At 33.1% G+C, this 25,131-nt stretch overlaps 1 protein-coding gene across 1 annotated transcript in view; it reads right to left on the reverse strand.

Annotated features, from left to right (window-relative positions):
• The window catches only part of MYLK3 (putative myosin light chain kinase 3), a 58,844-nt gene extending 45,734 nt beyond the window's left edge, over positions 1–13,110 (reverse strand). Inside the window, exon 1 of the mRNA XM_051218952.1 lies at positions 12,353–13,110. Coding sequence (XP_051068918.1) covers positions 12,353–12,395 — 43 coding nt within the window. The 5' untranslated portion in view covers positions 12,396–13,110. The remainder of the gene's footprint in view (positions 1–12,352) is intronic.
• Between the last annotated feature and the right edge of the window lie 12,021 nt (positions 13,111–25,131).

Raw genomic sequence — 25,131 nt, forward strand, 5'->3', positions numbered from 1 at the left:
ATTTTTTTAAAAAATAACTCATTATTTTATGTAGGGAATGTATAAATAGTGATAGGATTTCGTTTTGTTATAGACGTTATTATTCATAATCATAAACTAGGATTCATATCTTTGATTTCTAGGATTATCGGAACTATTGACATATATATATTTTACATTAGTTCTTATTTGAACTATTCCTGTATCTTATATACACATAATTCATAACTTCTCATAATTTGGCTTAACACTTTCGTGGATTAGTTAAAGTTAGACATTAACACCATTGGATACCGGCCAGCTCAGTGGTCTAGTGGTTAAGCACTCACGAGTGAGACTGATAGATCTTGAGTTCGAATCTCGCGAGGCGAGGTCGTGGATGCGCACTGATGAGGAGTACCACAATAGGATGAAACGGCTGTCCAGTGCTTTCAAGTTTTCCATGGTGGCCTAGCTTCTATTTACTCATGATCTCAACTATTGAAATTACTATAATATCCACAAAACCCCTTCTGATATAAACATGAATATTATCAATATCTAATCAATCCATAAGCTTTCTTTATAAATGTCATGATACAATATTTTCAAAATACTTTATTCTTCATTAATGTAACATAAAGGGTTAGTTTCATATATATATCCAAATCAAATTACTACGGCTAAAACTCTATATCCATGTCTACCGTTTAATTTACATATTTCGACCTTGACTGACGTGATGAGATGTACCTTATTTCAGTTTATGATTGATTATTGTTTAAATAACATTATTAATAAAAACTAATTTATACATGTTATTACAATATTTTATTTTCATGCCACAAACTGTGTGCATTAAGATAGGGGTTGAAGGTAGTCAACAGGAAACCCTGAATCTAGGTTTCGTGCTATTTGGCACTTGTCAGCAAGGTGTACCTGTAATCATGAGGGAAATGATGCTCCCTGACGGGATCAATCACGAGGAGTGCCAAACAGCACGAAACCTAAGACGAGGGTTTTCTTGTTGACTACCTCCAACCACCATCTTACCTCAGCATATTGCACACAATGTCGAGTTACCTAGACTATTGACTACATTGTAACTTGGTTGGTAAGATTCGATCTACACTAAGAAGAAGCTGACACACATGACATTGATCAATCAATTGTAGCGATGTGCTTTGTTTTATCTCACTACAGAAATGAACAATTCTTACGAATAATAAAATAAAGAAAATGAAAATCATCTGACCTACATAATCTGCCAATGAAAGTGTTCTGTTCAAGGTCAATAAATTTTTTTTGTTTTTTGATTCATTGTGTCTTGTTTTCACTTTCATTTAGTTTAACACATACAAATGAACTATTAAAATAACCCTATCCGTAAAGTGGTATAAATATAAGTGGTTAACCTCGAATATTACCTTGGTTGTACAGTGCATTGATGTGTATGTAAGTGTGTATTAACAGATGGATGGATTATTCAAATACTTTGTTTTAATATCAAACTGAAATATTCAATGAATAGTGTCATGGTAACATTGTAAATCAATAAATTAAGACTAGAATAAGGTCAAATATATATGATTCCCATTACAGTTCTGTATGTATGAACATATTTCAAATATGTGTTGAAGATTACAACGAAATATGTATAAATATATTTTCATATTAAAGCAAATGATTTGTTTTACAATATATCAGTTGTATTAATTAGTAAATGAAATTGAAAACCAGAAAAGTGATAAATCCTTACCTCATCCTAAATACAAAGTATCTCATGGCTCCTAAATGCCCTGGTACGGCCGAGAGTGGGGAGAATCAGCCCTATCTATCGAAATGCTCTTATATGGCCACGTGTATAAAACCTCTGTCAAGGAAGTCCTACTCATTGCATTCTCGTGTCAGCGAGTGTTGTTCACGAAATTCAGAGGACGAAGACTGAATATCCGGCACTTTAACCTGAGGGATTTGGGGAACCTTCATTCCAAATCAATGGTGCACATGGGCTCCAGGATCCTGAAGGAACAAATGGCATATGAACTAATTGTTGGTCACCGGCTAACATGGGACTGCATCTCCTTACGTTGCTTCACTGCCTTGTGGATCAGACCTTTAGGTCAAAGGCTCCGGATGTATGCGCACTGGTGAGTAGTTTCATACTACAACGAAATGGCCGTCCAGTGCCTCCAGGTTTTCCAATGTGGTCTAGCTTTAATTGACTCATGAACTCAACTATTAAATTATTAAAATGCGTGAAAATGTAGCGTTCGTCTGTAATAAAATACATCGGCTTAGAAATTATCGATTTCCGGAAATTGCTGTTTAAGACAGTAAAAAATATCAAATTATGTAAAGCTCAATTGAAACATTTATTTATTTGTTTATTTATTTAAACACATAAACATTGGTAAAAAGAGGAACCAAATACATATCCATCACATAAATCTTTCGATTTGTGTGAGGGCTTGAATACTTTTCGGGTGCCCAAACCAAAACAGGTCGCTTTCATAGGGGGCCATACCCGGAGCCTTTGACCTAAAGGTCTGGTACATAAGGCAGTGAGTCAACTTTACGAGATTCAGTTCCACGATTGCAGGTGACCAACAATTGGTTCATATGCCATTTGTTCCTTCAGGATCCTGGAGCCCATGTACACCATTGATTTGGAATGAGGGTTCTGCAACTCCCACAGGTGGATCCTCCATATCTTACGAATCGGTTAAAGTGCCGAACATTCGGTTTTTATCCTCTGAATTTCGTAAACAACACTCGCTGACACGAGAATGCAATGAGTAGGACTTCCTTGACAGAGGTTGTATACCCGTGGCCATATAAGAGCATTTCGATAGATAGGGCTGACTCTCCCCACTCTCGGCCGTACCAGGAAATTCGGGAGTGTATTACAAAATGACAAATGAAATGAATAGTTTTCCACTAGGTCATTTTCTAGACTACATCATTTTTTATTGAAAACAATCTCGTCGTCATGATTTATTTATCTAACTTCAATAAATTCCTAATACTGTACAACCGTCTTCCATTAATTGTGTTTGATAATTGTATTATTAGAAATATTATTATCTGTTGAACAAGATAGTGACCACATGATGAGAAGGTGTAATGGTTCTTTAAAAAGATCCATCTTTAGAAAACAAACATGGAATGGCCAGCTAACCAACTTTTATATCTGGGTTCCGTTAAGTAGAAAGAGAAACCTTATCCATTCTTTATGCAGTACCGAATGCATTACCGAAAAGCTCGCATTCCTCAAGAAAACCTTGACGAAAAATGGTTACCCAGAACGTTTCACAGAGAAGAATATGAATAGAAGTAGCTGTGACAAGAAATCTAGTTGCTCCGTCCCGAAGAAAAACCTTTATATAAGTCTGAAATCTAAAGATGATCGAACATCAGATGTAATCAAAAATCGTCTAATAACAACGATTAGAAGAACATTTAACGCGGCTAAACTGCTAATAACACAATAGTTGTTTTTTTTTAAATAAAAGGTACTAGATTTGAGTCCTAGTATGAATATCAACATTAAGATCCAAATATATCCAAATAACAAGCCCCAAATAGTATAACACTCATACCCTAGATTATATTTTCAGCCTTTGATCTATCAAATCTAAAAATCCACTAAACTATTCTACGATCGAACAAAAGTACAAACTGTTCTCATATGATATTTACATAATAATTATTGTAATTAAAAAAAAGTAAACATCAGAAATTGTATACACCCTACAACTAATCACTTAGTACGTCAGTAAACAATTGTATTGGAACATTCAAATCTATTATTAAAAATAATTACAACACTGTGTTTACACTGAATAATTCAGTAAGATAATTATCAACCAATGGAACATTGTGTTGATGATATACGTTGAATGTATATACACAAAACTTTGAATTAAAGGATTCATATTTGCATAGGTGTACGTACCATGTTATGCTGTTTGATATATATATAGGTTCCGAATGTATTACTTGACATTCAGATTGATTTATTCACTACTGTCATATGTTATACAGAATCTCATAAACAAATAAAGTGTACTATGTTTATCTTCTTTTAGTAAATATGTAATAGTTTGAAATAGGTATGACGTCAATGAATAGATGTATTTTCTTCATCCTAATGTATATGCATCTGAAAGTGTTTATAATGTACTGGTGTGGATCTGTCCGTACATGAATCACTGGCTATATATATAACTGTTGATCAAAGGAACTAAGAAAACCCCAAAGAACAAAGTTAAAACAGTTGTTTAATAGTCATCAGTTTTTACTAAGGTTCAGGATTAAATTATAGGTTTGTATTATAGAAAAATTAACTTTACTTTTATATAGGATCACAATTTAAATACCTTTAAATATCAGTATAAGGCTTTGGAAAGATTATAGAATTTTTATAGTTTTAAATCATGAACTGATCTTATTTATAATATTACTGATGTATCAGAACGTTCTAGATAATTGTTTCGTCTTAGTATAGAACTCTTCATTAGTGTGTTTTGTATATTGTGTAGGAAAAGTAACAAACGGATGGACATGTGTAATTAGACTAGTTTGAAATGTCTTATGTGATAGCATATCTTATGGATTTAATAAAGTATATCATTTAGTATAACAATATCTAAATTAATTTAAGATACTGACTACCATTAGAGTTGAAATAATTAAGTAGAAATTGAAATTTATTATCATATGGGTTTTGTGGATATTATAGTAATTTCAATGGTTAAGGTCATGAGTCAGTAGAAGCTAAGCCACCATGGGAAACCTGGAAGCACTGTACGGCCGTTTCATCCTATTGTGGTACTCCTCATCAGTGCGCATCCACGCGCTCGCCCCCTGCGAGATTTATGAAAAATTTGTTCTGAACTTTCCAATAATAGGACATCTATTGGCTGAGGTAGAAAATGTTAAATATTACAATGCTAACTAGTAGTATAAGTATATCTTTCGTCTTATTAAATTAGACTAATATAGATCAAATGTTACATAAAGTCAGTAGTTTATATTACTTAGTTACAAACTCAAGGAAATGATTTTCAATGGTTTCCCTACTTATGTAATCACAGCATACATCTAAAAGTTATTTAGTGGATTATACTTTCTGATATTAAACAAATAATTATATACATTGAATGAAATACAGATTAACCTCTCAATGATATCTGGAATAATTAACATAATCGGTTTCGGAGTAAAATAATTTTAAATACCAAATTATCAGAAGGGGTTTGTGGAAATTTTTAGAAATTTCACAGATTGAAATCATGAATCAATTGAAGCTAGACCACCATGGAAAACCTGGAAGCACTGGACAGCCGTTTCGTCCCGGTATGGGACTCCTCAGCAGTGCGCATTCGTGATCCCGCAGGTCTGTTGTGAGATATCAGCTCACTGAAGACAATGGTATACGGTGGCGCAAATTCGTGGACTGGTTGAAGTTAGACATTAACACCGTTGGATGCCGGCTCAGTGGTCTAATAGTTAAGTCTCCGCACGCGAGACTAATAGGTCCTGGGTTTGAATCCCACGGGTGCGGGATGGTGGATGCGCAATAATGAAGAGTCCCATACTAGGATGAAACGGCCTTCCAGTGCTTCCAGGTTTTCGATGTTGGTCTAGCTTCAATTGACTCATGATTTCAATCAGTGCAATTCTTAAATAGAAATGTACTCGATTCGATGTATACGGAACTTATTATTATTTTACAGACAGAACTTTCATTGCTATTAAACAAATCATAAATCAAACGAGGTTGGATTTCTGCAACCCATTCTATACTTCTAAATTATTTTTTATACTCCTAGCCGTAATAGAACTCCTAACAGAACCTTTGTTATACTGTGACAGTATCGTGATACTTTTTCATAAGTGAAAAAGTTCTGGAATAAGCCCTAAGTATTTGAGCAGAAAATAAGTTAATCAGTTTATTTAAATAAACATCATTAGATCATGCTTAGAGATATCAATAAAACCAGTAGAGACCAGGTTAAATCATTACTTTAATGTAAACTATTTGTTGTTTGGATCATCTCATTGATGTTTAGGACTACAAATGATCAGTCTCTTCCGGTATATGCACATACTATGAGGATTGTCTCGATGTTATCTGTAAGTCATATACATTTTAGACACAGATGGATGGTAGCTAGTGATGAACTCCAGTACGCATATTTCGTCCTATTTGAAACTTTCTATCTGAACGTACCCACATCACCAAATGAATAATGCGGTGGTGTTTGAAGCGAAAGGTACTGAGTTCGAATCTTAAAATGAACATCAACCATAAGATTCAGATAGATCCAGCTGACAAGTTCCAAATGCGACGAAACGTACCTCCCAAATTTTACTGCTAGACACCATTCATCCCTGCTTATAATTTCTGTTACATTATGGTAAACATTTATGTAATTGAATGTCGAGTTAATTTTTACGAATAACCATCATCATAAATCTATTATTTATTAAGTAGTAGTTAGTTCGTTATTTAATTTTCAAGAAAACACTTCTTCACATCTTAACAACAATCTTTTACTAAACATGAAAATAATATGTAACTGTATAAGATAATTAGTTATTGATGATACAAATAAATATACTTAGAATGATCTAAAAATGTTTACATTTACATTGGTTGAATTGTTTAACATAAATCAGAGAATCCATTTTTGTGTTTATTTAATGAATTTCAATCGAGAACTAAAGTTTATTCTGAAATGCACTTAGTGTTGTTTGCTTGAAGCTAAGTGGATAACATGGTAGCGTCTGAAGCGAACGATACTAGGTTCGAGTCCCAGAGAGAACATCAACTCTGCGATGCAGGTACATTCATCTGACGAGTCCCGAATGGGATGAAACCTGCGTCCTGGATTCCACTGTTAGCCACTATCTATATTTGTTCATTCTGAAGTTTTCCTCATGTTTAATTTATTATTGATTTGCTTAACAAATGCAAAGATAAATAAATTTATCACTAGAGAAAATCTTCTTTAGTTTAAACATTCTCCTGTCTTTTATTCTATCATTAACTATCAGTTCTAACGAATCGCATTATCATGAGTGCTAACTTAAACTAAGAATTAATGAAGATCAGTCAAATAATCTGAAAATGATTTAAAAATTGAATTAAAATTCATATTTATGGTATTGTCTGGACCTAGTAGCTCAGTGGATAATGTATCAAACGTTTGAAGCAAAAGGTACTGGGTTCAAATCCCGGAGCAAGCATAAACACTAAGCGCAGGTATATTCGACTAATGAGTCTCATATAGAACGAAAAAGCGCATCCAACATTCTACTACTAACAACAATCCATCTATTCTACGTAAACTTGTGTCATAAAGGTTATATAAAGGCAACTCGCACATGATACACATATTGCCAAAATTTAGTCGAAAATATCAACAACGAGCTAATCCAAACACAATTTTAAATACAAGCAACTTGACCTATTTTTGATGAAAAATATTGACTTAAAAATTATCTATTTCTAGTGTTATATCTTCCAAGTGTTTATTAACAGTTGTCTACGCAAAATACGTCGGATCCGTTGGCCAGACACTATCATCAACAACCTACAGTGCGAGAAAACAAACCAGATTCCAGTGGTGAAAGAAATTAGGAAGAAGCTCTGGAAGTGGATAAGATACACATTAATGAAAGCACTCAACTGCGTCACAAGGCAAGCCCTCACTTGGAATCCTCAAGGTCAAAGGAGAAGAGGAAGACCAGAGAACACATTACTCCGAGAAAAGGAGACAGATATGAGAAGAATGAACAACAATTGGATAGAAGCAGAAAGGAAAGCTGAGGATAGAGTGGGTTGGAGAATGCTGGTCGGCGGCCTATGCTCCGTCGGGGGTAACAGGCGTATGTAAGTAAGTGTCATATGATATTAGTAGTCGTTTTGTTATTCGCTTCAATGATACCAAATAGAGGGCTTCAAAATATGACTTTTATAAATCCACCAAATAATTCAACTTCATGCATTGTTAATCTGGTTATTTACTTCATGTCAATTATCTTAAGTTTAGTGGTTATTCACCTGTTACCATGAGAAAACAGAGTATACAACTCTTAGTTATACAACTGAATGACTCGTAGAACTGTAATCACCATCTCTGATAGGTAAGTTGAAAGCATTGTTTGACTGTTTTGTTTGCTAACTTCAAACAATTTTCTACTAACTAAATAAATAAAGGGTTTAGACAATCAATAATTTACTGCTATTACTATACGGAGTTTTTGGAGGTTGTAGTTTATATTAAGGACTAATTATAGAAAACCATTTAAAACTAAGAGGTACTCAATTGCTATTCAGTTCCATTATGATAATGAGCAGCGAGCACCTATGACCCAATCAAGGATCAAGCCCGTGGACCCTCAGGTCTCAAGATGAACGAGGACTCAATATCTATAGAAAATTCCAGGAGTTCTAATAAGAAAGTGTGACCAACAGAGTTCATTATCGACAAATGATTGAGGTTGGAAATGTAAACTATTGAACACTGTCTCAGCGGTCTAAGATTCAAGCACTCACCGCAACCCCTGAAATTCCTCAATTCGACTCTTTAATGGCTTCGTCAATGTTTACTGATGAGGATTACCACACTAGGAAGAAACAGCCTTCTGGTTCTTTTTGGTTTTCATTAGTTTTGCAGGCTCGTAACATAAAATATGAAATTGACTACTGGTTCAAAATCTTATCTATGAATGCGCTTTACACATTTCATAGTATTGGGCAATATAAGTAATATATATGAAATGTAATATAACTGTAGACCTTCTTATTTCATGAATATATTTATCAATTCATTTAAACAACAGCTGTGAAACTCTAAACATTATCTTTAGTTGTTTAATCCTCAAGCCAAATGGAACTAACTTGGCATACATGAACCAATCAATCGGAATCCTGTTGTAAATCTACGACTAGTATAGTCATCTGTTTTCCCAGTAATCAAACACAGAACATTTTGCTCGTGTCAACTAACATGTAACTATCGTTACCACTGAATTAATAACCAAAAATACAGATTCACAATTGATCTCTTTTTGAAATAAGCCACTACAGAAAAACTTATTATTATTATTATTATTATATTCATAAAGACAAAACCTTTAAGAGGATCGTTCCATTTTGAAGGTTCTAGATTTAACTGTTAAAAGAAACACGGGTACTCATTTATGAGAGGTATAATACTAGAATGAAATATTTGTCTGATGCTGGCTATCCTTCAAATGTTTAACTAAAACTAAACCCCAATGTAAGCTATTATTAAACTGTAGGTATCAATACCAAAGTTGGACTTGATGGTTTCAAATAAAATGAGCATTGGTTAAAAAGTTAGTTATAAATATAATTTTTATGATATCCAAATGAATAGAAAATTGTATTTTTGGCGTTTCTTGACTTAGTGTAGATCACTTCTTTAGACTAAATAAATGCTCTGAAGAAGTGATCTACACTAAGTTACGAAACGTCAGAAATAGAACCATTTTATCATCCGGTTGTCAAGAAAATTATTATTATTACTATTATTATTACTACTGTTATTAAAATGAGCAACTCCTATAAACATCCCATCTTAATGATGTATTCATTATTTGAAAAATGTCAAGCAACACAATCGTTTACCAAGTTGTTTACAAAGTCTAAATTACGTCATATATATGTAATTAAAAAATGGCAGTAGGATACTAAAATATATTCAATTAAAAGGTAAGTGTACTTTCTTCCCATTGGCATGTTATATGCTTTACAGATGAACTGGATAGTTAAATTCTTGTGACAAAATGAATTGAATAAATAATTTTTAAAAATCATATATTTCTTCTGTGTGCTGTGATGCCAATGACTTTCTCTTTCATTTGCATAAACAAAAAGTTGCCCAACTGTAATTGACCATCACTAGGTACTTGAAATTATTTAGTATGGAATGACTAGTAGAGTTACATTTTGAACGAAATAATATTTTATTGAGATCGTGAACTAATCTAAACTATATAACCATCGAGGACATGGAAGAACTGCACGGTCGTTTCATTCTAGTATGGGACTGATCAGCGGTGTACGTCCATGACCTAGCAACGTGGAATCGAATTCAGGAATTTCAGTCTACAGGGTGAACGCTTAACCTATGGACGACTGATCCGGTATCTAATAGTGCACGAGTCTGACTTCAGTCAATCCGCAATATTGTACGACCATCCTCAAATGAGAAACCGTGAGCAGTGGGTTGACTAATAAATTGAAAACTTCTCACTACATAGTTTTAATAATTTTTGATTATTGTTATTTTGATATTTATTTTTCAAAAGTTTTCAACCTTCTTCCGATTATGAAACACCGATTCAATACTTTATTATTATTATTATTGTCACAAATAGCACACCAATCGTCGTGCTATCCCATTGGTACTTTTTACTTAATATATTTAGTTATGTAATCTATTCTGCTGTTATCATTGATTCATAAACTGCCTTGAATGATTTAACATATGTATGCAATATAAATATTATTTTAGAGTAAAACCCTATAAAGATCTCATTGAAAATGATATTATTCGCTAACATGTATCATTCTATTTTACAATATGAGAATTTCAATATTTTCATAAACTACTTATATCTGACATGTTCAATCAGTAGGCTAGTAGTCCTTTTTGTATTTACAATTGGTTGATCACAAGATGGTGGTCAATGTCATGAGTGTCGGGTTCTACTTAGTGACAAATAGCACAAAACCTAGGTCCAGGGTCTCCTGCCGTCTAACCTCAACTACCATCTTAATCGTTTTTGTCTTTTGAGATATAAAACTATAAAGACTGTGGAAATTTTCAATTAATTCATTCCAATCAAATCATTCATTGTATCAATCTATCATGTGATTATAACGAAACTATATATTTTATAAAATTAATAGTGAGAAATAACTAAAAGAAACATGAATAGAAACTAATAAATGAGTTTATTGGTTCAAGGATTTTATGAAGATTGTTGAGTTGCATAGCTTACATCACACAAATTAATTTTAGTCAGCCAACTATTTATTGAAACTAGAAATGTCAACTATTGTTTTATAATAATTAAACATTTACTATGAGACTTTTGAAGTACCTGGAATCAGTCACCGATGAGGTCATGGATGTGAACTCATGAAAAATCTCATAATACTGATTATCAAATTGATCAATGATGATTAGTTTTCAATAGTTATTTAACTAAAGTTAGTCTGTGATGTGAAACTATGGGAAAATAAATGAGCATTAAATGTACTAGGTTATCTTTGAGAGTATCATAGTAAAGTCGATATGGTTCTTTCCAATAATAAGCAATAGTTTATGTAATATGAAGAAAAAAAAACAATTAAATAATTTAGAAATATGTATATATAACAAAACATCTAATCATATATAATTAGCTATCAGTCAATCTGATCTCTAAATGCTAGGGTTTAATTTTACGTCACTACCGGACTTCTACAAGTAAATTGCACAGAATAATAATGTTAATCAACTCTGTAGACTATGAATTACTATGAGACCTATCTCATTAAGATATAGATCGCCTCCCAAATGCCCTGGTACGGCTGAGAGTGGAGAGAGTTCGCTCTACCTCTCGAAATGCTCTCACATGGTCACGCATATACAACCACTGTCAGGGAAGTCCTACTCACCAACTTCTCGCGGCAGGGGCGTTGTTTACGAAATTCAGAGGACAAAAACCGAATGTCCGCCACTTTAACCGAGTCGGTGGACGCGGAAGGTCCACCTAGGAGAGATGGAAAACCCTCATTCCAAATCGTTAGTGCACACAGGCTCCAGTATCGTGAGGCAACAAATGGTGTATGGACTAATTGTTAGTCACTGGCTAACATGGGACTGAATCGCCTTACGTTACTCCACTGCCTTATGAGTTAGACCTTTAGATCGAAGTCTCTGGGTGTGACCCCCTAAGAAAACCGCCTGCTTTGGTTTGAGCACCCGAACAGTATCTCAACCCTCACACAAACCGAATTATTTATGTGGCGCATATCTATTTAGTGCATCCTTGTACCAATGTTTATGGGTTTAAGTAAATAAAATAAGAAACTAAATAAGAAACAGATCGAACGTATATATATATATATATATATATATATATATATATAATGTACAGAGTGTATGTATTCAATCTTAAGTCTCGTGTTTTTGTGCATGAGAACTAAGGACACTATATCTCTAACCAAACTCAAGTAGATGAACTAGTACAAAGCATTGTTCTACCAAAACAACCAATAATGAATTCTAATAATAACAATTGAATATAATCAGAGAAAAAGAAATTTTAGTAAACAATTCTTATTACTCAATCCAATACTTACCTTGTTTTTTAAATGTTCTACGAAATTGTACACGTGAGAACATGATCTTTATTGATTTAATTCCACACAATAATCGCCAACTAATTCTAATAATATTGGTGATAATAATAATAATTATTATTATTATATTATTGATCACAATTCTATGAAATAAGATAATCGATTATAATATATAGATAGATAAATGGTATTGATTTTTCTGAGTATTCAATGTCAGTATCATCGTTGGTATCATCATCATCATCATCATGATGGTTATTATTGACATGATTAGTTTAACATGGTAACTAATAATTCATTAAAAAATTTTATTCCATTGTGTAAAATATGAAATGTACTTATTTGTTTCCAAATTATATTCACGTTTTGTACTACTGATAATAATAATGATGATAATAATAATAATAATAATAATAATAATAATAGTAGTGAGGGGTATCCTTTGACACACTTTATAACTATCCTTTTATGTAATAATATAATGTAATGTAATGTACATATTTTGTATTTTATAGGTGTATCATTTAAATATCCATTGAGGAAATTCTATTACAAAAATAGAAAGAAAAAAGTTTTTTTTTAGAAAAGTGAAAAATAAATAAATAAATAAAGGAAATACATTTCTCTATCTTAATGTGTTGCTTAAATTACTATCATATATATATATATATATATATATATATATATATATGCAGTGGATTTGAAACAAACAGGTATATATATATATGTACATTTACATGTTCATGTATATAGTAAATAACTTCTTGATTAAAACAATTGTGTGATTCGTTCAATCATAACGTTTGTTACTTATTTACTTAGTTACTTAGTTAGTTAGTTAGTCAGTTGGGAAATGTCAATTTACTTTCTATTATTTTCTGCACATTTAAAGCAATACATCTATCCAGATATTTACATGTATATGTCTGTAAATATGTGGATATATATATGTTTGTATGTATTAGTATCCGTGTACTTGTAGACGTACAACATCACTGTTTCTTCCTTGATTCTTTTTTTTTTATTTTTCAATTTCTTCCATCGTTTATAAAGCAGATCATTGTACTAAAGGACTATTGTGCGATACATACATTCTATGTGTAGTCCAATGTATATAAACGAACAACAACTAGACTGGACATATATTACATACTTTTATACAAAAACAGCCTATATATATATATATATATATATATATATATCGATCATTGAACCCATAATGGTTACTGCACTATGAAAACTACCGAGTGTGTGGGTGGACTGTTTTTTAGCGAGAGAGAAAAGCTCACGAGAAACACGTCGTGTGATCATGTGTAGTTGGACAGTAATTTTGACAGACAAAATGGAACAAATGTCGCAGTCTATGTACGTTGATAATGATGATGACGGTGCTAATATTAATAGTTGAAATAGTAAATAAAAAGAGGTTAGGGATTAAAATTTGTAAACATATGTTTCTTTACTTTTAAAAAAATAAACAAAACTTAATGAATAAGTTCACTTGGTACTGTTTACTTGAATTTTCCCATTGATGTTTAAGAATGCAATTGATCAGTCTCTTAATGATATATGTGCATCCTGTGTGAATCGCCTCGATATTGCCTTAATTCACAAGCGTTCTAAGCAAAGATGGGTGGTGGCCATCAGTGGAATCCAGAACGCGCATTTTGTCCTGCTGAGTTCGAGTCCCAGAGTGAACATGAACTCTGCGATGCAGGTACATCCAGCTGACGACTCCCAAATAGGACGAAGCGCGCGTCTTGGATTCCACTGCTGGTCACTATTCATCTTTGCTTCTAATCATTAAGTGTTTTTTGGCTATTTATTATTATACTATTTTGGTTGTTAAATTTAATTACTAATTGGTAATAACAATAATGATACATCCAACTTACCATCAGGTCAACTATATATATATAGCTAATTCCCTAGGAATAAAATATCGTTAAGATAATACTCAAAGTAATGATAGAAAGAATTGAATCTGTTTAAAAATTGAATGGAATCATATTTATTGTTACAGGATTTTGTGGAAATTGTTAAGTTTACTAATCCATATCAAAGATTAATCTCAATTAGACAACCATTCAAAACCAAGATGGATTAAACTGCTGTTTTGTCTTAGTATGGAGCCACTCATCAGTGTACAAGACGGCTTTGCTTAAGGGATAGAACCTAGGACCTACCAGGTTTGGTGTTTAGCTCTAAGCCTTTGAACTACTGAGCCAAGATCATACATTTCACATTTATCACTTCGATTAATTCATGATAGTGAACAATTATTAACAATTATTATCTAAAAGTTCGAAATTCGATCCCATTCCGATAAGATGATGAGTGCACACTGTTGAAGAATCCCACACTAAGACGAAATAGCCTTCCAGTGTCTTCAGGTTTTTGACTCATGTTTATTTGAATTTTAAAGATCATTGTAGGTTCAAGAATGTATGAATAATGATTCACAAATTATCTCAATTATCCGATTAGATATAAATATATATTTCCTTATTCCATAGTACTTGTGAAACTATATAAATAGATCACATATCAAGAATGTGATATGTTGAAACTGATTTCTGAACATATACTAATAATAATTATTATTATTAAAAGTAACAGAATTACGATTAACTTCAGACAGTTGAAAAGACTTTCATCATTTGATAATTACATGAAAAGATTTGTAAGAAGTAGTCAGTATGAGAGTTTGAATTTATTACTCTACAACAGAGTCCATCTGCTATCTTAAGGGAACCGACATTCTTTATGGGATTCAAACCTGCACTACTCAGTTTCACTGATTCAAATGTTGCTATTGAGTAATTTAAGCAACGACTGTACTTCTATAAGACTGAAATATTTACGTTAACTGATCACTGGGTGTGTGACTAATATCGTTTTTGTCTAGTCATTAGAGTTGTTCGAATTCTATCAATTTAGTCTAAGTGACCCGTTTTCTTATGAACAATGTTTCGACACTACGTGGTTGCAGGTAGTCAGCAACAAATACTATTTCTTGTAAAGTTATACCTACCGTTCAATATCATAGGGAGTTATCACTTTCGTTGGTGTGACATCCTTAAAACTGGATGATTTATTTATAAAACTCTCATTGTCATTCTACAAAACATAATCACTACCTGCTTTAATTAATGGTTATATTATTTTATCATTCTATATATTTGATTAAATTGAAACTAATGAAGTGAATTATTAATTGGGAAGATGGTATTAACAGGACAAATTGATTGTTGAGTTTTTGATCAAGATCATGAATCGATGAATGTGTAGACCACCACTGAAAATCTGGAATCCATAGACGGCCATTTCGTCCTAGTATGAAATTCATCACCAATGCACATCCACGATCTCTCACGTGGGATTCGGATCCAGGACCTTCAGTCTCACACACGAACGCCTAATCTCTAGACCATTTTAAGCTGATCGACATCCAAAAGTGTTAATATCTAACTTTAACCAGTCCACGAACTTGTGTAACTATCTTCCATTGTCTCTATCTGACATGGATTAGACACTACTAATCACAGCTTCTCACTAAAGTTTGATCTCAATAATGATTATAAACATTTTACTTGTCTGATAAACAATTCTGATAAATGAATTGAAACAACTATACTCTTTTCAATTTTGCACTGATAACCTCTTGATTACACATAAATAGGGTAAGCAAAAGTGTTTTTCCTCTTTTAAAACTGAAAAAACAATGATAGATTCAATTCTAGATAAAGGACATATATATATACAGTTGTATGATAGTTATCACATATATATTCTATAATAAAATGTGAAAATCTCTTTTCATGCTTCTTCTTCTTCTTTTTTGTTTTATCATGTGAGAGTAAACAAAACAGAAACATTTATGCATATTTCTAAATTCACTTGGTGTTGTTTTACTTTCCATTGTTATTTAGGACTACAGTTGATCAGTCTTTTATTGGTATATGTGTATCCTGTACAGATTACCACGATATTAGCCTTAAGTCATAAGTCTCTATTGAAAAGATTATTATTTCAACAAAATTTGACAATAGTGATTATTTCCCTCTTTCTTAAGTATGTATCTATGTATGTATAATACAATTTGTTTTTGTTGTTTGGGGAATTTGTATTGTATATGAATCTGTGTACATGTGGGGATGTATAGGTATGTATAATAAGTACTTCAATGTTTAATTTATCTATCTGCTTGTGTGGTTATCATGTGTATTTATGTATTTTTCGACTATTATGTAATCATCAGGAGTTTTGTGGAGATTTTTGTCATTTCAACAGTTGAAATCATGAGTTCATTGAAGCTGGATCATCATGAAAAACCTGGAAGTACTGAACGGCCGTTTTGTCCTAGTATGAGACTCCCTAGCAGTGAGCATCCACGATCCCGCCTCCCTTAATTTCGTGGTTTGTCTGAAGTTAAACATTAACACCACTGGATGCCGGCTCAGTGGTCTATTATGTAATCAACAATATTAGTTTACAATTATTTGTAATAAGTTTGTGCCAATATATACAAGTATGCAACTTTTGTTCTAGTTACATAATCATTCCTTTTTGTTAGTCTATTATTATATAATACTTCATCTAACGATAATATTGTCTGGGTTTTTTTGTAGTGATTACACACCTGTAATACTGTGGTAAAATGGATGAAAAACTTTGTTATGAAAATAAGTTAATTTAATTGGCAATAACAATCTAAATCAAATACAGTTGGTTTGTTAATATACCTGTATAAAGCGATTAAGTAAATAGAGTAGTAAAATTTGTTGTTTAGTTATTTCATGTCCATTATTGATTGAGAGTTTGACGACTACAATGGTGGACAACAAATAGACTAATAATATTACCTTAGGGAAATTTGTGGAGATAAGTTATTGTCAAGACTTATTCTTAACTAGGCAACCAATGAAAATTAAAATGAACTGGATGAATATTTTGTCCTAAAACAGCGTGCATGCCACGATCTTATCGATGATAGAATTCAGGACCATTAAGGTCTTATGGTAAGAAATTAATCTTTAGACTACTGAGCCATCAACCAATGGTTTACATTTCTAACTTCAATCAATTTGGGACAGTATGTAACGATCTTCAATTGTTTTCGACAGGTACCTTCCACACACCTGACATGGTTGAATTTCACCGTTTGCAGCTTCACACTAGGACTCTAGGAATTACCTATCAAACCTGGATACTAAAGAGCAAATGGTTATCATTAATATAGGGAGTCATAGAGATTGTTGAATTACGTGGCTTATATCATAGACTGTTATTTTTTTTAGCAAACATTTGAAAATTAGTGGTTAACTATGTCGAATGTGAGGCAACTATTCACCAATACCATTGAAGAGTAGGTGTACAATATCGTGATCGACTAAAGTTAACAATGTAATCTACTGGATGCTAGCTCAGTGATCTAAAGGTTGAGCTTCCTCTCCAAGATCTGGAAATCCTGGGTTCAATATCCTCAGTGCGGTTGTGTATGTCCACTGCTAAGTAGTCCCATATAGGGACGAAACAGTAACTTAGCTCAACTTGGTTCTCAATTTTTGCCTAGATAATATTAATTATGATGTAAACTATGCGACTAATATTAGCTGATGAACCGTTGAAAACTAAGAATCGATAAACACTTATTTCGGGACTATTTTGAGACTCTGTTCACCAGTTCACACTCTCGACCTTATACAGAATGAAACCATGAATTTCAAGTCTTGAGATTGGTATGATAGGTTTAAATTACTTAGTTATCGTTTCATAATTAGAATTTTCAACTTTAGTAAACTGTTATTGGGCCCGAAATGTAAAACCTCAAAGACGTAATTTCGATTTTTTCCACTCTTAAGAATGGTAATTGTTAAGGAATCCGAAAGCTAATCCGAACACCTACTTATAATCCCCCTATTTCTAATGGTACCCTAAATGAATTAAATTTCTGGTACAAAATAACGAGACATTATTTATAGTTTATTATTGAGTTTTCATATTTTGCTAGCTGATGAGCTTTGATAAATTTTCTGACTAAACGCTTGAATCAGTTTCCCATGCTCTTCTAATAACCCTAAGCCAAATCTACATGACAACTTGAATACGAAAGAAAAGGCGCGAAATATGGAAAGAACTCTTTACTCCAACGTTTGTTTATGCATTTCAGCCTTTCAGATGGCCTTCGGCCTCTTGAAGGTTTTGGAACCCTACTAAACATAGTAACAGAACAGGTAATCTTCCAATCAAAAATGAGACAAAAGACTCTTCAGTTTCTAGAAGTTTTTGAGAAACTTCTGTTGAATGTTGATTGGATAAAATGTTTCCAGGCGTTTTCATGGCCCCATTGGGCTTTTTTCGAAGAACATTCTGAATTTCCCCAACATGCTTAACTTTAGTACGATGGATTTAGTATTTAAATGTGATATGCGAAAAAAATAATAAGTTTTTCAAGTTTGAAATTGGAAGGAAACAAAAAAACAGTCCTTTATTTTATTCTCAAGATTAATTCTGAATGAATTATATGTTAGACAATAATGTCATAATCGTGCAAGCCTATGTTTTATTTACACCATAAACCTTTCATCGTCTCAGTTTATTTTCATGACTCTGTATTATATGAATCACACAACTTCAGTTAACATAGTATTCCGAAATTTTACTAACCAACTAGATATTTTTCAAAGTAATCCGTGCTGTTCTAGTCAAGAGAAATCTCTCGACGCTGGAATTCATCGTGACAAGAAATGAATCAAACATGTTGAAAAATATACAGAACTTAATTGTCAAAATCAAAGAGTAAACTAAGTAGATTACCTTCTATGTATTTTATCCTTCCAGTAACAATGTTATAATTTGTGACCGCTGATTAGAGGGCAGTGACTTATCGATCGGATCAATAACGCGTACAATACATGCGAGCAGTCTAGAGTCCTGATTGGCCCTGCTTTCTGCTTAGCCCAGCTAGTTAAGTCCAGAACACCAATCCGAGCCTCTGCGATATGAATCATTATATTTCAAACATACTGAGTTTATATATCAATCAAACAGACCACGACGTACCAATAAAATATGAAACAACATTTGTACAAGGATTAACCAGATGTAGCTGTGAATGAGGGAGGCAGTGACTAATAGACAGGGAATAATTCAAGAACGGAAAATCGTATAATAACAGTTTATAGGTTAAAATAAAGCTTATGATAAGAGAGACATGAATATGAATAGTTTATTTAATTAACAATTATACGGTAAAAATATACGTATAGTATTGGTTCACAAATGGATCCCGAAAATTACCACTCATTATTCTTATCGGGGCATAACAAACACCCATATATATATATATATATAGTCCATGAATTTTCGATTATCTTCCATTCTATGCCTTCCTAATAGATTTGTACCAGTTGGTTCAAAGAAATAACATTAGAGAATTCCCGCTTTTTTTTGAATGATGCTGTATACCATTATTATCATTTTTGTATGTATTTCAAACAAAGTAATATCGTGTACATTATGTGATGTTGGCTCAATAACCGAAAGACTAAGCGTTCGTGCTCGAAACCGAAGGTACTAAAATCAATTCCTTGCATGGGATTATAGATTTGCATTTCTCAGGTATTACATACTATAAAAATCAACTGTCTATTACTTCCTGATTTTCAGTTGTAGTCAAGCTTAGTTTATAATTTAAACTAAAAATAATAAGATAACTATGAATCTACTGATAATTTAACCATAACTTAAGTTTTAAAAAAATTTTTCCGGCGTATAAGAGTTCAAATTAATATCTTATTTTGTAGTGAATCATTTAAACTTAACAATTATAGTAACTATGGGTCAATTGAAGCTAGACCACCATGGAAAACATGAAAGCACTGGACGGCCGTTCCGTCTCAGCACGGGACTCCTCAGCAGTGCGCATCTACCATCCCGCACCCCGCAAGATTCGAACCCAGGACCTCTGGCTTCGCGCGCGAGCACTTAACCATTAGACCACTGAGCTGGCCGGCATCCAATGGTGTTAATGTCTAACTTCAACCAATCCACGAAGTTGCGCCACCGTACACCATTGTCTTCAGTGAGCTGATATCTCACAACAGACCTGGTTGAACTCCACTGGTAACGGCTTCCCAGTAGAACTCCAGGAGTATCTCTTGAAGTCAGTCACTAGTGAGCAGATGATTATTATCAGAAGGGGTTTGTGGAGATTTTAGAAATTTCACAGATTGAAATCATGAGTCAATTAAAGCTAGACCACCATGGAAAACCTGGAAGCACTGGAAGGCCGTTTCGTCCTATCGTGGAACTCCTCAGCAGTGCGCATCCACGATCCCGCACCTCGTGAGGTAGTCTAACTTAAATTGAATCATGATTTCAATCTGTGAAATTTCTAAAATCTCCACAAACCCCTTCTGATAATTATAGTAACTATTCGGATTCAAGGTCAAATATATTGTTTACTACTATTCACCACTATTCACATATTGGCATTGAAAGATCATATTTGTTATAATAATTAAATATTGAATCTAATCCTAGTTTATATTTTTATGTTTACTTATTTACTGATTAATTGTTGACCTAGTAACTTCAATCAATTATTAAATAAACTTTTTTGAATTTTGTTTTGTTTTTCTTTTGGTAAACGATTTATTGACTTGAAAAATTCTGTTAATTATGTACCGAACAGAAATAATTTTACATTTTTCATATCATTCTCTTTCTTCTTTCCTTCTCTCTTTCTCTCTCTCTTTTCAGACTCTTCATAAACAAACTTTAATCGAATATAAAATATGTCACCAAATGTTTGTATATAACTTATTGGTGTATAATCGAGTGGATTTTAGTACGATATTGTAAAAACGGAGTTTTGCACTGATGATATAAGAATAAACAATAATATATGATTATTACCCTTTTCCTAGAATCCTATATCCATAAATGACTTGGTATGGATGAAGGTGGAGAGTGTTCGCCATTTCTCACTATCTCGAAATGCTCGCACATGGCCACACATATGCAACCACTGCCAGGAAAATTCTACTCACTGAATTCTCGTGGCGGGGGTGTTATTTACGAAATTCAGGGGACGAAAAGCGAATATCCGGTGCTTTAACAGGGTTATTGGTTATGGGGGATCCATCTAGGGGAGTTGGAAGACCCTCATTCCAAATCAACGGTGCATATGGGCCCCAGGATACTGAGGAAACGAATGACATATGAACAAATTATTGATCGCCGGCTACCATTGGGACTGCACCTTCTTACGTTGTCCACTGCCTTGTAGATCAGACCTTTAGGTCGAGGGCTCCGGTTGTGATCCCCTTAAGAAAACTACCTGCTTCGGTTTGGGCACCTAGGCAGTATCGTAGCCCCATACACAAACCAAGTGACTTGTGTGGCGCATATGTATTCGGTGCTCCTTTGTACCGATATTTATGTGTTCAAATAAATAAATAAACAGAGTTAAGGAATATTAGATTCTGAAAGCCTGACATGTATGGTTGTGATGACACAATATTTAGATAGAATAACACTTGTGTATCCTCATTTTTAAGCAAACTAAATACACAATAGAAAGAATTATCCAATGGTTCGTCCTGATTGATTCATCAACAGAATAGATTGCCTAGTAAGATTATTTCAACTACATAGTAGCATCAACCAAACTCTTGAGTGATAGAAATTTTCTATTACATTGACGACTGATTTTAAATATTGATCTCTTTTTCTAGTCACATTCTATCACTTACAGAATATTTAACCCTAAATAACTTCTTTACCCAAACTACTTTTATCGGATAGTAATCTTATATGATTGTTAAAAAAAGCCTTTATTCACGTATCGGTTCAGCGCAACAAAAATATTTCAAAAGTTTGCGAATAAATAACAATGATAAAATTAATTGTTTAGTGAGGAAATGCCAATTTATAACGTATAAAATTGATATACTATTTTAAGTTAGTAATTCCCAATAACACTAAACTACACTCGAAGAATCTTTTACGCTCCTAGTGACTTACATGAAAACAATTTTTACTTCGAATGATTTTCACGGTATGGACTGATATCAACTAAAGAACCATTAAAAATCCAGAAAGCACTTGAATACTGTTTCGTCACAATTTGAAACTTTTCAGTTGTAAATACTCACAACCTCGAACCTAGAGCCTTAAGATTTTGGAGAAAAAATGCTACCGGTCAACGGTGTTGAGCGTCTCCAACTACTCACTTGTAACATCGTGTTATAAACACACTATATCGTAAAATAACCATTACATTATGATATTGGATCGTTTAGTAAATGGTACTGTGTTAAATGTGGCTCCTAAGGATCATGAGATTAGCCCCGTGCATACAATAACTGTCTGCAGCTGAGGAATTCCAAACTTAAGTGAAACAGCTATCCAAACGAGCTGACAAACTTTTGCCTCGTGATTATCAACTGCTGTACTTAAGAAACGTATGAAATACTCACCGGACACCCAAAACGAAGTAAATCGTTTTATCAAGAACCCATTCCCCTAGTTCTCCTCTTAGAGGTCTGATCTACAAGGCAGTGGATCAACTTCAGGAGACTCAGTTACACGGTAGCCGATGACCAGAGCAGGTTTGTATGCGACTCATTTCTCAAGTCCCTGGAACTCATATTAGACTACTAGCATGAATCCAAGGTTCTTCAACTCCCCAACGTGAATTCACTATATCCTCTGTTGGGATATTCAGGAAAATATCCCAAAAATTATTCTATTAAGTCTAATGCTATTCTTGGATTTGAGATGGTATCATTTTCCCATTGGTCAATATTTATTTCGTGTCATTTTCCTACTGGTCACTACTTATTTCATGTGTCAAATGTTATTTTCTATTTTATGGTACGATGTGGTCTGCTTAATTGGTATATAAACAGAGTAAGTTTGAAATATAACGATTCATATCTCAGAGACTGAGACGCGTTCTGGACTCAAATGGCTGGGCTAGACAGGGAAGCAGGGCCAATCAGGACTCTAGGTAGTTCTTACGTGTTTTACGCATCTTTGGTCCGATCGATAATACGCTTCGCTCTAATCTGCAGTTCGCAGTTATAATATTCTCTACCAGGGTTTCAGAACCGGATGTTCAATTCTCGTCTCCTCACTTTCATAAAATAAACCGCCAACATATAAAGAAAACGAGTTTGAACACCATGACAGAAATTATAAACATGTGGCTGTATGAATGCGTTTCAACAAATAGTAATAGACTAGATTTTCCTCATCCACTATAGCAACAGGATATTTGAGGCAAAAAAAATTGTCCAGTACTCCCAAACCACTGTGACTCCCCTATCTGTTAGATCATGACAATAGTTGTGTTTGCAAAGAAAATAAATCTCTACAGATTATATTATTAAAATATTACTACAATAACTAATGTTTATTAAAACCATGCAAGCAAATGCACAATTCAGTTATAGTATTATCAGTTTCATTATCATTAACTTGATAATGTACAATGATACTGTATGCTAAATAGAATAATATATAATGTTTTGGAAACCTTAACAATTTGCCAAAAACTTTCAGTCCACATTTCGAGATATAAATATAAATTAAATTTGACAAGCTAATTCCACACAGCCAACTAAATGACAAAGACAAACCGCTCAACTTTTAACAAACAAATAAGAGAAATAAAGAATTATTAGTCATTATAAATAGAATATAAATTCTTTTCCAAACAATTTGCGTAAATTCACTTGGTATTGTTTATTCGAATCTTCCCATTGATGTTTAAGACTGCAATTGATCAGTCTCTTATTGACATATGTGCATCCTATGCGTATTGACTCGATATTGCTTTAATCCATCTTTGCTTATAATCTGTGTAAATATTATTGTTATAATTTGTCGTTTGAATGCTTATTGTCTTGGCTCTTTTAATGCTACTTTTTGTATCTGGTCGTCGCTGATTGTTATGTCGGAAACGCTTATCACTTATACTCGGAACGAGGGCCCTCTGCGATTCCCACGACGCGAAAGTAAGAACACAAAGACTGGTATAAGTGATGACTTATTAACCCCAAAACACGACGAGACGAGACAACGACTCTAGTCGAAAATACACTCATTTATATATTGATTGTACACACACTTTGATTAATAATTAGGATGAAATCACACATATGAAACATACTTTGAGTTACAACAATTCACATACTGAGCATAGTTTATATCAATGGAATACAAGAATATCGTATGTTAGAGAGAATAAAATGTCATAGGGGAAAACAAAGCCGAATACTACACTGAATGATCATCATATTGAATCAGAACGGAAATAATGTTGAACCAAGAATCATAATGAGTAAATCAAACTAATTTTGAGTTTTCTTTCCATCGTATCAATTATGCGCTGTCCTCGATGCGTAAAGGCCAAATTAACGGATTTCAGTTTTATTGACAATTACATCGAAATAGCATTTATATCAATATACAGAGGCCTTTTTTTATACTACTCATTAGTGGTTTAACGTAAATCACGTAAAATAATTACTACCTCATTAGAACATTTATTAGAACTTGAAAGAACAGTATGACAGAAATTAAGTGTCAAGTATGTAGAAAACATTAAATGTAAAATTTATTACAAAATAATCTCAGTAACTGAAATCTAAATTAACCCAACACTTCACCTGGTTAACAATTCCGAGCTTCTTTAAAGAAATAATGCAAATTATCAAATATATCTAAATGTTAGGAAAGACTGCCAGATGACAAGAACTCTGTTC

The sequence above is a fragment of the Schistosoma haematobium genome, chromosome 3, assembly GCF_000699445.3.
Source record: "Schistosoma haematobium chromosome 3, whole genome shotgun sequence".
Classification (NCBI taxonomy): Eukaryota; Metazoa; Platyhelminthes; class Trematoda; order Strigeidida; family Schistosomatidae; genus Schistosoma; species Schistosoma haematobium.